At 36.3% G+C, this 14591-nt stretch overlaps 2 protein-coding genes across 2 annotated transcripts in view; one reads left to right on the top strand and one right to left on the bottom strand.

The window, feature by feature from the left end:
* LOC114667426 (AP-3 complex subunit beta-2) overlaps positions 1–10492 on the bottom strand; it is a 128859-nt gene extending 118367 nt beyond the window's left edge. Inside the window, exon 1 of the mRNA XM_051920794.1 lies at positions 10263–10492. Coding sequence (XP_051776754.1) covers positions 10263–10375 — 113 coding nt within the window. The 5' untranslated portion in view covers positions 10376–10492. The remainder of the gene's footprint in view (positions 1–10262) is intronic.
* Positions 1–14591, top strand: part of ubl7a (ubiquitin-like 7a (bone marrow stromal cell-derived)) — a 1205533-nt gene that overhangs the window by 709812 nt on the left and 481130 nt on the right. The window lies entirely within an intron of this gene.

Genomic DNA, 14591 nt, shown 5'->3' with positions numbered 1-14591 from the left:
ATGACGATGTGCTGATTAGTTTTTTTAGCCAAATTGTGCAAAAGAAGGAGGCACTCTAGAGGAACCCTCAAATACCGTAATTCTGCAATTAATTAGGAATTCGTCTTGTCAATTGCTATCGTAATGAATTTTATGAATAGAAAGATCAAGAACAGTAAATAATTACTGAAATGTTACAAAATAGTTTGGTTCTTAGGGAGCAAAACCTTCTGATGCTCACGTCTGAATTTTTAACGTTATTTTCAACACCATTTTGTGTGGTTATTGGATGTCACCATTTTGTGAGGATAGTATGCTCTGTTGCTTTTGCACTTTCCCATAATATTTTGGTAGTGCACAACTGGTTATATCATTATGTGTCAGAGATTTGGATAAAAACATAGTAATTACATGCAGCTTTCTATATGACTTGCCTGCTCATACTTTTATTCATTGACTACGATACTTGTGGTTAGCATTTGGTTTCTATGATCAGTTTTCTTTGATCTTCTGGTATTGAACTTGGTTTGTTTCTTCCTGACTACGATTTTCTCCTAGTCCTTTCATAAAAAATATTCTAACCATTCCTATAGTCAGTATGGTAGCAGTTACAGTATTGTTCTATTCAAATCAAATTCTGCTAGTAGCATATCATCCAGATCAATATAGCAATATGGCTCTTCTTAGGAAGGTGGCATGGCTAATAAAGCTGCACACTGACGCATTCAAATCCCAGAGCCCTACATTGACATAGGTAGAGACCCCAAATTGGATTGTAAACGTGAACACAAGTATGTGGTATTGTTGGCAGAAAACACAAAGACAATCCTAAAAAACAGACAAGTACGGTATAGACAAAAGGTACAACTCAGAATCTGTCCCAGAGAACAAGGCAAAGCTGTAAGGTAAAGAGCTTTCACGCAGACACCAGAGATAAGCTTGCATTATTATTGTAATGGAAATGTCTCAAATCACAAGTGCTCGATAATTACTAGAGGTGGGCGCAGTAGTAGGAAGGCAGTACATGACAGGTGGCCTCAAAGGTTATTCCTGACAAAAAGGGGTTTTCAGAAACATGACAGTAATTCTTTATCTTTCATTTTATCATTTCTTCATAATTGTACCATATTATTGTAATATTGTTTGCTTATTATTTTAGAATTTTGGCATCATTTTATACTGTAAAATTATTTTTGGGTGCCATCATTTTGTTTTTGTTTGCATGGGCATGGACATTTATTGTCTCTGGTTTTCTGAGCGCGGCCATTCTGTGTTAATGGTTGCTATCATGCTACATTGCTGCTAGTGATGATGCATGTGACGCGTGCCCTGTAACATCATAGTGGATGTGTTGTAGAAGAAACATACATGGGTAGACTATTGTCTGAGCAATGTTTAAAATAAACAAATGACCTTGCAAGAAAGTTTTGGTTTTGAGTCACATTCTTGATTATAAATTTCTGGTTTTAACCTTTTTGACAATTTATCGTATATCATTGAACTTGGCAGTCGATCTTCTGACTTATACACCTGATACTGTCATGAAAGGTACTATATCCATCCATCCATCCATTTTCTAACCCGCTGAATCCGAACACAGGGTCACGGGGGTCTGCCGGAGCCAATCCCAGCCAACACAGGGCACAAGGCAGGGAACCAATCCCGGGCAGGGTGCCAACCCACCGCAGAGGTACTATATCCCCAACTCAAAAATTAGAATAATCAGATCCCAAAAATGTATAACTGCTTGTACAGTTTTATTAACTAATTCAGATATTTTCCAGTCTTTATATATGTATAAAGGTGCCAGGCAAGCTTGACCACTTTCCCCCCTGAGCTTCAATCACTCTCTGGAGCATCTGGCCATTGTCTTTCGCAACTTTGAGTTGTTCTCACCTATAACTGTATTTAATACACATTACACAATTTCTCTGTACGTGACTGATATTTTACTTATTTGGGGAACTCTATCTAATATGTTCTTGATCTTTTCCCATCTTTTGAGATCTGTGCCAGATATAAGATAAATTGGTCTAAATGTGTCCTCCTCCCTCTTAATTGTCTTTGTTACAAAGTTTCTATCCCCACTGTCTGCCCTAACTACATCCTTGATCAAGCATATAGATAACTAGGGAGCTCTCCGTCCTGCTCACTTTGCTCGCCAACCCCCGGGCAGGCGCTATGCGCTAGCCACTTCGTGGCTCTGCCGTTGCATATGAAGAAGCAGATGTACAATTTAAGCAGATTGTTATTTTCATGGGAATTGTTACGTATGCATAATAGACCTAACTATTTTACATTACAGCGAGTAATTAACCATAGCAAAAAACAGTAAAATGTAATAAATTGAAAGAAAATTATGTTTCATATTGCGTTATAGGTATTCGTTGCGTTATATGTTTTTGTTCTGTTTGGCTTTGAAATTAACATGCAAATACTTTTTAAACTTGCACTTTTACTGTAAAACTTCAGTAAAAACAATATTTGGAATTAACTTTTCTTCAGTATCACATTGAGTTTTGATTCCATGTTTGGAGTTACATTGTGACAACTCAACGTATAACTGCCCATGAGTGACTATCATTTCTTTCTCTCTAATAAATAAACTGATTTTTTCAAATGTTTGTCCCTGTGATTTGTTAATTGTCATAGCAAAAGCTATTCTAACGGGAAACTGTAAACGTTTTAATACGAATGGCATATCAGGATCTCCTATGTTGTCTATTGTTATCCACAGAAGATGTACTACATTACCTTTCTTGTCGCCTGTTAAAATTTTACATGTCAGAATTGTTCGACCAATTTTGAATACAACTAATCTTGTCCTATTGCATAGCCCATCATTCATATATAAATTACGCAATAACATTACGATACATCCTTCTTTCAACAGTAATTAAGTCGGTGGAAGACCGGAAGGTGTTAACAGTTATAGATATTCTACATGTTGAATATGTTTTCATCCTCCGCAACATCACCACCAACTGTTTCAGCATAGTCTACTGATACACATTTAACCAGTTTGCCATGTAACTGATCGACATTTTTGGCGTTAATACATTTGACTTCATCGTTTCTCTGTGCTAAGATTGCGCATGTACTCATTTCTTCTTTTGATAAACTTTCTGGATGAAATTCTTCAATAAGATTTGGACATAATAAGTCTTCTTTTATTGGGAACTTAAAGTGAGGAAAACGTAAAAATTTATAAGAGCTGAGAGCGCAGGAAATGTGTCTGACAAAAGCATTCATACGAATGAGAGGTGAGAGGACTGTGGATGTGGGCCGTTAACCTGAAATGGTTGAGAGGAGGGCAGGACTTGAAAAAATCTCTCGGCAATAGTCTTGTCTCGTCTCAAGATTTTCTTTTATAATAGAGAGATAAGATCTCTAATTTGCTTCAAAATGCTATTGTTTCCAACTATTGTTGTGTGTTAAATGGCATTAGGGATTCTCTTAGTCATTGGTCTACTTTTCACTTATTCTTTCACTCTAATTTAGCAGTTATGAAAATGAACATTGCATCCCGCTTTAATCTTGTTAGCATAATGTATCTGCTTTCTCCCCCTCTGAAGTTAAATTCCTTCTCTCTTGATTTCTTTGGAATTCCAATGACCATCCATTAAATATTCTACCTTGGTTTGAAACACATCTGTCCTTGCCAGAACCTGCAGCTACAGTGTATAACTGGGCTTTTACCTCATTGCCCAGTATGTAACTGGTTTATTACATCTGCTAGCCTTCCATCATGGTTCTCTATTGAGTTTAATCTAATCTCACCTAGTTTCCAATCCATGCGTTCTTTATGTACCACAAAAATGCTCACAAAATGTGGTGTAGTTGGGTAGAATTTATTTTATGCTCCTGTTCAAACTAGTATTCTCAGGCTACCATAATGAAGCCCTTAAAATTGGAGGTTGTCATGTGTGTATTCCTTCCTAGGTACTACAGATTATACAGACCCTGGGAAAAATCTTTGATAGTTCTGGGCTCCTGAAGTTCCAGTCGTTGAGGTCTAAGTCTCTGCCCCCTCCACTACTTTTTTCTTTCATCTTCTCACAAGATTAATCCTTAAATCCTGTAGTGTTCCATTGTCATGTATTAGGCAATTTGTTTTCTCTCTTTGTTGAAAATAACTTTACAAACTTTATGCAATGCCAACTAGAGTTTCCTATTGCTTTTCTTTAATTTTCTCTGTTTGGTAGTTATGACCTCATTTCTGCTCATCCTCTATCTTGGAATTCTGTACTTAAGAATATATCCCTGGACTCTAAGAATCCTTGTCACAAGCAAGTGCAAATGAAGTTGGTTTGTCGTTTACATCTCACACCTCAGGAACCCTTTGCTGTGGAACTCACTGACATCCCATTGTGTCATCTGTGCTCTCTTAAAGTTCATGGCACATTCATTCACATGCTCCGGAACTATCCTTAGTTTTCTTATACTGGGCTTTTGTGTGTAAACCTCTTTTGAAGATCATGTCCTTGCATATACCCGTCCTTCTGTGTATCTTCCTGCACTCTCTTTCACACCTCTCTAATGAAGGTTTTCTTTTCTGAGCACTACGGCTGCCAAGTTTGCAGTGGTTTTCATTTGGGAGGATCCCAACATTCTTTCTTCTAATCAGTGTAAATCTACTTTTTATAATCCAGCTGACAGGGGGTATATACTCAATGGTAAATTTTATCATGTGCCTCTTGAGCTTTGTTTTCTTATTCTTTTTTTTCTTTCGTTCTAATAAAATTTGATCACAAAAAATATGTATTTGAAAATCAGTACTGACTTAACACACTATGTTTAAATGGTGGTGGATTTTTAAATAATTTGTCTTAAATAAATAAATATCAGTGCCTGTTGTTTTAAGTTCTTTGCGCAATGTCCTTCAAATATCTTTTCTCTTGTTATAATCTAAAGTATTAATAGCCATGTGATGAAAAGCATTCAAAGACCTTTGCTGCTGTACTGCAGATTTACAGATTTTGCATTAATATCAATAGACAATGATGCAGGCCTTGTGACAGCAAAATGTGCAGAATTCATATAATATAACTTTAGTTATAACATTTTAATCCTTCGTGTTACATATAACAAGGAATATATCAATGATTCTTTAAAAAAAGAAAAGAATAACACTCCCTGTGATGGACTAAATCAGTCTTTACTTAAAATATTGTCAAATCTTTTGAGGAGGCCACCAGACAGATTCAGCCATTTCTGATGAGTTGTGCAATTCACTTGTAGGATTTCTGCTTAATTCTGGTTCAGGAATTCCTTCACTTTAAACAGCCCACACTTTACTTAAGCAAAGGGAACCTCTAAGAGGCAAGGACATAGAGTTCACTGCCACCTAGTGGAAAATTAAGTAATTTCAAGGCATTTGAGCCATATCAAAGACAATAAACATAATGTTGAGGATGAAGACGTGAAGGATGTAATACAGTAATTATAAGAAGCAAAATGTTTAAAACATAAATTAATCCATATACAGTTATGTATTATGTGCCTTAAAATTATACTTCCAATTACTTTTTACAATTTCTTGTTTCATTATGGATGAGGCCTTATTAGTGTTTGCTTCATTTGTTTCCTCACAATAGTCAAACAAGTACATTCTCTAACAGGACAGTTCCTAACATTAAACTTGAAATGTGATATGCAATTTAAAGGCAATGTGCATTCAACTAAATCTATCAAAAATAATAAATGTAGACAAAAAATAAACACTTGCAGAGTGGTTAACAAAGAATGATTTAAAAAGATAATAGCATTGATTTTATTTTGGATGTATCATTTTTTTCCTTACAATGACCTCAAAGTTCTGCAACAATAATGCATATAGATCAGGGAACATTCCCATATTATAGCCAGTGCTTGTTGTGACCACAACAGAAATGAAAATGGTTGACAAGGTGATCTTAAAGTGACTGTATTTTGATCCACCAACCAGGTTAACACTTGTCATTATGATGGAAAAACAAACTTTATGTAAAGTATATATAAAGTATAAAAAGTATAAAAAAGTATATTAAATTATATTTAAATTAAATTAAAGTATATTTTAAGTATATAAAGCATATGTAAAGGCAATTTGAAAATTAAGCTATAACTGCAATGGATAAAAGATGATGTGACACAACATGGTTGTGATGGCTTATGTGTACTTTGAACACACACAGCGCAGTGCTCTGCTGTTAGTCTAGCTGAAGCTAAGGTCAAAGGAACATGGATGCTCTGCTGTGGGATTGCACCATTGTTGAACAAAGCACTGTTGTGAGATTTCTTTGGGCAAAGAAAGTGAAACCTGCTGAAATTCCCTGAAGGATGTTAACTCAATACAGAATTGAAAACAGCATGACTCTCAATGAAAGTTTATGAATGGGTAGAAATGTTTAAAGTGGGAAGAACAAGTGTAAGCAATAAAACTCCTCAAACCCCCATCAAAATTGCGCACACAAGCCTACATCAATACGGTGAATGCCTTCATCAGAGAAGACCACCGGATTACGTTATCCGCTGTTACTGCACATTTGGATATCAGCTCTGGATCTGCACCTGCTATAGTGCAGGATGACTTCGATTAAAGTTCGTGCAAGATGGGTAACCAAACAGCTTACTAATCTTTATAAGTTGCTACCCAAAACAGTCTTGCCGTTCCATGACAATGCACATCCCCATATAGTGGCCGCAATTGTGAAGGAAATGCAACAGCTGCAGTATGAACATCTTCCACATCCAGCCCTGATCTAGAACCATGTGACTATCCTATCTTCTGTCCACTTGAGGCTCTATGCAGTCACAGGTTCACCTCTGATGATGAGGTTAAGAAAACAGTGCTAATTAGCATAGATAATTCTCCCAAGAAATAAAGAAGTTACTGAAATAATCTAAGAAATGCATCTACCTACACAAGGACTGTGTGGAGAAGTCATAGATCTGTTATATTGTTCTGCTCATAGCTACCAACATTAAAGGATAAGTCACCTTTACCTTTTGATTCACCATCATACTTCATATAAAAACAGTGACAAACAAAGGATCTATCTATCTATCTATCTATCTATCTATCTATCTATCTATCTATCTATCTATCTATCTATCTATCTATCTATCTATCTATCTATCTATCTATCTATCTATCTATCTATCTATCTATCTATCTATCTATCTATCTATCTATCTATCTATCAAGACATGATTAACATATATGCTTAATAACTCTACAGGAATTGTTGAAAAAGCCATGCTTTTAGTCTATACTGTATTATCTAAGCATTAGCACATCACATAGTATATTTAACATTCAAGTGGGTTGTAAATTACATTGTAGGGCTTATAAATGAGAGGTATAGTATATATACAACAATTTAAAGGGAAGGTGTTAGCAATAGTCTCCTAGATGTCCACACCCTGCTTTGATTTCATGTTTTAATGCATTCCGAATGGACTTTTATAATCTACTGGTGCTTTTGTTTGCCTTCTCTCAAAATCCAAAGAGAAGCTATCAGAAAGAAAGAAAGAAAGAAAGAAAGAAAGAAAGAAAGAAAGAAAGAAAGAAAGAAAGAAAGAAAGAAAGAAAGAAAGAAAGAAAGAAAGAAAGAAAGAAAGAAAATTTTTACTTTCTTATAATTGAGTAAGTGTGTTTTTGAAATATAAGTACACCTATACATCTACCACCAATTCAAACCAATAAAATTAGAATTGGGTGTTCCAGATTAGGTGCCAATGATTGGAACCTCCTTAGGGAGTCTGCAGGTGGACCCAAATGTCTCATTTAAACTGCAGATATCAAGGGTTTGCTGTTCTCTTTGCTATTGATGCAGATGGTGTCATCATTACAAGATCAACAGAACTCACAGAGGTCCTCAAGAAACAGGTTTGTTAATGCATATGAATGTGGAAAATGATTCAAAGAATGACCAAATTATTTGAAATGAATCATTCCACTGTAAGAAAAAGCATCTACAAGTGCGGTTGATTTCAAATAACTGTTACTTTGTCCAGGACTGGCCAGCCCAGCAAATTCAGCCCAAGAACTGACCATATGATACTAAAAAAAGTCTCCCAACATCCCCAAAAATGAATTGCGGGAGGAAATTCTTGAAACATTTGGTGTTAATGTACATGCATCTATAATTAGAAAGATTTCACAAATGTAACCTTCATGTGAGGTGTGCCATTAAAAAGTCTTTGCTGTCCAAAAAGAACATTAGAAGAAGACTACAGTTTGCCATTGAATATCCAGGAAAAGACCAGGCCTCCTGTAACAATTATTATTTGGATACAGTAACAGTAGACATTTTTGGCACAAACTGAAAACAGCATTTCAGGAGAACAACAACCTCATACCAACTGTGAAGCATTATGTTGGAAATGTTCTGGTTTGGGACTGTTTTGCTGCCTCAGGGCCTGGGCATCTTGCAATCATCGAATCAACTATGACTTCACATCATATCAAAGTGTGCTTAAGGAGAATGTGAGGCCACCTGTCCAAAAGTTGAAGCTGAACCAGAAATTTACCTTATAACATGATAATGATCGAAAGCACCCTAGAAAATCCACCAAGAAATGACTCAAGAAGAAGAAATGGAGGGTTATGAACTGACCTAGTCAAAGACCTGATTTGAATCCCATTGAAATGTACAAGGGGGCATTTAAAATTGGTAGCACGTACAGGAAACCCCAAAAACATCTTGCAACTGTACAAATTTTGCATGGAGAAGTGATCAAAAATGTCACAGTCAATGTCTGAGACTCATGGGCAGTTAGTCAAAATGCCTACAAAAAGTAATTTCTGCTAAAGGGGGCAATGCCAGTTTCTGAGGCCAAGTGCAATACATCTATTGATGTTTTTGTTTAAAAAATTATTGAAAAGGCAAATCATCCTTGTACTTTTATTTAGGTATACCACTTTTATCTGTAGGCATCGTTTGCATGAAGGTCTATTGTTTGCCTGTTCAAATATATTGGGATATATTCACTTTTTCACAGTTATTCATTTGATTCAATTTCGTATGTATTTTACTCTATATTTATTTTTGTATAGAATTAGTATTATAGAATTATATTTTATACCCGTGACCCTGTGTTCGGATTCAGCGGGTTGGAAAATGGATGGATGGATGGATGGATATTATATAAGTATATCATGTGTTGATTGATTTCATACAATATCTGTAGAGAAAAGCCAAGCAAAATGACACCTTTTATTGTCATTTTGCTTGGCTTTTCTGTACATTCATAATGGCTAACACGGTACAGCACCCTAGTAATACAATATCTGTAAAGTGAAATACTGTATGAAACATACCATACTGATTTTATTTTTAGTTTTATATTATGGGGAGTTGACACTTAACACCAAAGTGTCAGTCGCAAGTCAAATCATTGCTCAGCATACACAGAACAGGCAAATGACACACAGAGAGCCTCAGCTTTGAAAGATGAGCGGCATTACAATTTTGAGTCACATAATTTCCCTGCTGTGCCAACATCCAGTCACTACACTTTATTTTTTTAATTCTGCCTATTCTCTTTCTGAACGTGTTTTTTTTTAAATTTAACAGTGCGGGGCTCCAAGCTGGCAGCATGGGATGCATATTAAGATCAAAGTACACTCAAGCCAATCAACTGAACATGCGTCAAACGTGACGATTTATAGTGTTTACGTCGATAGTTATTACACTGCTTAGTTCTGGATTTATTCCATTTATAAATTAGGTATTCAACAAAAGGAGATACACTAACAATGAACTAAATCATACACTTTAAATGATCATGGATTATGCTTGTGTTTAAAAAAAGACTATTAATGTTATGGAAGTAAAGCATTTCCGTGGCATCTGTTTCGATAGCGCCGCCCTCCACTCCGTGACGCGGCCTCCAGGCTTCAGCACCCAGGCGCTGTCCAACATTCAGAAGCCGGGCTACCCTCACGACAGCAAAGCTCCGAGGTCCACGAGGGCGAGGTGTACTCATGTACTACTCATGTGCTACACGATAACATGGAGCGGATGCCTCATCAAATTTAAAAAGAGGCTTTTGCCTCGTGGAACGAAACCTGTCGCCTGTATTTGAAAGGACAAGGCAGCCCTATTTTTCGTCGGCAGGCAAGACAATATAAAGTTATACAAGCATAGTTCACACAGAAGGCTGCACGTAATTACATAATTACAAAAATACAACACCATAGCTGGGAGATTTCAAAACACAAAAGCGGAATGTTGCAAACCCATCGGCAGGCTGGAGCGGCGAACCCCCAACAACTCGGAGAGCGTCGGCCTCACCTTTTGTAATCGGATGAAAAGATCCCCCCACTGGCCGGATCGTGTCCATATTCGGGTTCTCCCAGGCTGGAGGAACCTCCTTTGTCATCGTTGTAAGCAGAGCCCGTGGACATGGCCAGCGACTTCGAGGAGCAGTTGAGACGAGGGGATGTTGCAGAATCAGTGCCGAGTGGCGCTTTCTAGATCGGCGGTCTTCCGCGAGCGCTTCGCGTGTCACGTGACCCGGGCCGATTGCAGGCAGCCGACTGCCAGATTTTAGCAGATTGTTCACAAAACCTCACGAGCCTGTCGGCCGATCTTTTGTCTGCAGAAGGAGCCTCGACAGTCAATTCACCAGTTCGTAGTTGGGTGGGTTTATTTAAAGGGCTAGGCACTCTCAGTTGCAACAACTATAAAAAGTATCTATCTACGCGCATGTACTTTGTATGTTACCTGTGATCGATGAATATATGACCTACTATTATCAACTTTACAGTAGAATTACAGAAATACCATTTAATTTCTTAAAAAAATAAAACCATAAAGAAGGAGTTTCAAACTTCTGAGCTTGAGTCAAGATTTGGCATAGAGGCACCAGTGGCAGAAATTACAACCATGGGATGAATCACTACCAAGTTTAGGGCATTTAAACCCCGGCCCATTTTACTTTAGGAAAAAAAGACCCAGTTTGAATTGCACTAATTGATTACAGAGGCCTGCCAAATTAATCTCATAAATAATTGTATTAATTGTGAATAGCTATTTTTATTTTATGAGTACAATAAAAGTATGCAGTAATTAGAATGTTTCCATCTCGTAACATGCCAGTGCAAAATTGAAAAGAAATGTCATTGTTATTTAACAGTTTGGCTAATGTATTCAGTTTTAAATCAGCTGAACAAAATATTTAGTCAATCTAAAATGTTTAACATGTCCACCTTAATTAATGGAAAAGTGTCTGTGTACCTTTCTGTTTGTATGTCTGGTTGCTATGTGTTTGTCTTTCCAAAAGATGGCACATCATCAACATTTTTAGTATTAAAATGCATTGGATTCGTCATTCCAACAGATGGTGTATCACAAACATTAACACTGCTTTTACAAATCCCATACCAAAAGGCATATAACAGAGACATATACATTACAGGGTGCACTAAAACGTTAGTGCTGAGGTTTACGTCAATTATTTAGATTTCAAACCTTTCTTAAACAAGGTAGCACAGCTGGAAGAAAACAACATTACATATTTATCAACATACATATAACTTCTCTAGCTTTTGTCACTACTTAGTTTTTTTTTTTATCCAAAACTTTGTTTGGTGGCCTGTCAATTTGTACACTTTTTTTATGAATCATCCAGCATGTGCAGTATTCTGCCATAAAACTGATATCTTAACGTTCCTGGTATCTTCTTGCCATGTTCTTGATATCCTGATGGAATCTTTCACTCTGTGCTTCACTGACTGCTCCAAGAGTTTCAAGAGAAAAATACCAAGAGAGAGATAGAGATATAAAAAAAATCTAAAAAAAAAAAATAACTTTGAGACTTATGTTGCAAATCAGTTCCTTAAACTTAAGTATGTTTTCATTGTTTCTTATAAACTTAGAAATGACTTCTTTGTATGATACACAAGCCTCTTGTTCCATGTCATTCATTGCAGCCTTAAAAAATCAGTTTTCTAGGTCTGGTAAAAATACACTTCTTAAACCTGGCCTCAGACAAACCTGCAGACTTTCAGTACAAATCCATTAAACAGGCTCCGTCTTTAGGTAGGTTTAGGAATTGATTCTGTTTTGCCAGATTGAATGCTGGGGTCATGGCTTTGCAGCCTCTTCTATAATGAAGCAATCTTGAGTCATCCCCATTGATACTCTTAAATCATCCTTAACAATGCACTCACACTCTGTCCTCAGCAGCACATTCACTTTCCATCCTCAATGCTGCCATCTCTTCCCTTCATCTCACACTGAGCCTTTAAAAGCATTGGTTTTCGCCATGTGATGCGGTTCCATTCCAACTGTCGATTCTGAACCTTCAGAAATCATCACTTGTAAGTAATTTGACAAAATTATTATCATTAATGTTTGAACCTTGTTATAACATATATATTTATGTCTTTGTATATGTGTTACAGTAGCATAGCCAAATCAATTCTTATGTTAGGTGGTTCTACATGATGGAACTGGTTAAAGAAGCCGATATGTGATTGATTCCTTTTTATTGGATACATTTCGATACACTTTCATTCATCTGTAATGACGGTGCTTATATTGTAATCTTACTTCAAGCTCATTTAAGTTAATGTATGCTTTCATTGTTTTATTAGTGATTTAATATGAAGCAAGACATTCAAATAACATTTGTTCATTTTCCTCCAGCTTTTAACACTTCATTTGTCACCTGGTTTAGCTAGCATCAAGCATTCAAGAATCGAAAACGTCCAAGAAAAAAAAATCTCTCGCTACTTGTGTGGCGTAATCCACATGTCAGGTCATCCAGTTGTATGATCACCATGTATAAAATGCACATGTTCTTTGATAAAATTATGAGTGAAAAAAATACCTCAGAAAAATGAAAGTAGTCTGCAAATGGGAAGCCCCTTTGAAGAGGGTCGTACTTTAGAATTGATCAGTGAAGGTTGCGTTTGTCGGGGGAAGTTCAGGTCTTTTGTATGTTGTGAGCATACGACTGGATGACTAACTGGATTACGTGGCATGAGAAGATGGAGATTTTTTTATGGACATTTTTGATATTGTTTGCTGTTGTTCAGTGCAGGTCACCATAGGCTCTGGTTTCATCAGAAGTGTTGTTATTTTTCACCCTCTGATAGCGGTCCATGGAGGGCTAGATCCCTAGTAATGGTTCAAACATAACATCATATTCATAATCACTAGCCTTGAAATAGTCTAAAACGATACCCCACATGCTTACACTTGAAAATGGTCATTTTTATCCTTCTGGGAGTGACTAGGACAATAAAGAATATTATCAAATTCCATATTTGTGATCAGCAACATCAAAAATAGCATAAAATGACACTCCTTGTGTCTGTCTTACCAATTCACATTTGTTAATGTTTTGTGAACTTTGACCTCTTGTGTCCCACTAAGGGGTAAACCTCTGGGGTCGGTTGATGTGGCGTACACAACTTCAGGTCTTTATGATCATTCTTTCTGAAGACAGTTCTTGGTTTACTCTTTACCATAAGAGTGTAATTTTCTACACAAAACATGGTCCAAAAATTGACTAAAATGAGTTTTTTTTGTCTCTATAGGGTCAAAAATATAGATGGGAATCCCTAAAAGGTTAATGCCTTGCATATCCAGACTTCAAGACAAGTCGAACAGTATATCATATGTCAGGGTTTTCTTGTACCAGGGAGCCAGAAGGCACTGAACAAAAAAAAACTGAAGTGGTTCCAAAGTGTTCAAAAGTAATTCTTAATAGCAGACCAAGCAGTCACAGTGCTTTGATCTTTACCTAAAAATTAAACAAAAGTATTTCTCTAAACTAGAAGAATGAAGTTTTATGAAGAATTTCATTTTTCTGATTTAAGCTTTCATGATTATGTTTCTTTTTTTTCCCTAGACTTCGGATAATGGTTGGTATATTTCAACATCTATTGTTCTCCAGTGACCTGGTTGGACTTCAGTAATTAAAGTGAAGGGGACACAAGGGCGACAAGACACAAGGACTTTTACACCTTACTACATATTGTGTTTTGAGTTGTATCATCAATCTGCTCTGTGTTTTGTATACTGTGTGTTTTCATTCAAAACTGAATTGTGTATCTAATGTAACAATTATTGACTGAGCAAGTAAACATAAAAATTCCCTTCAACTTTATACATATGACAAACAAAACATTTGGGTCTAAATAACAAATCTGCAGCACAAAGCTCTGAATGTAAATAACTAAAACATACTGTAAGCGGCAGACACATCCAGTGAGATATCAGATTATTAGGAGCATGATTCGGATGTGTGGGCATTGCTCACATTTGATTACGAAAAAATTAATTTATAGATCCACAAAGCATTTTCAGGGATTATAGTGAGGGAGCAAATGAAGGAAAAACTTAGACAAAGCAAGGGATCAGTTTAGGCTGAGACCTGTTTTGGGCACATCAGCAAGGATATTGGCCCATTTTTAAAGTTGTTTTTGGACAGCTCACCTGTTTTTGTGTCAGAATCATTACAGTAACTATTATGCAAATTCTTTTATTTGCACTTTTTATATTAGGAAAATAAAGTATATGCACAGTCAAAGGGGATAATAGATAGATAGATAGATAGATAGATAGATAGATAGATAGATAGATAGATAGATAGATAGATAGTGAAAGGTG

Source organism: Erpetoichthys calabaricus, chromosome 17, assembly GCF_900747795.2.
Source record: "Erpetoichthys calabaricus chromosome 17, fErpCal1.3, whole genome shotgun sequence".
NCBI lineage: Eukaryota > Metazoa > Chordata > Cladistia > Polypteriformes > Polypteridae > Erpetoichthys > Erpetoichthys calabaricus.
This window is presented reverse-complemented; position numbering and strand designations above follow the sequence as displayed.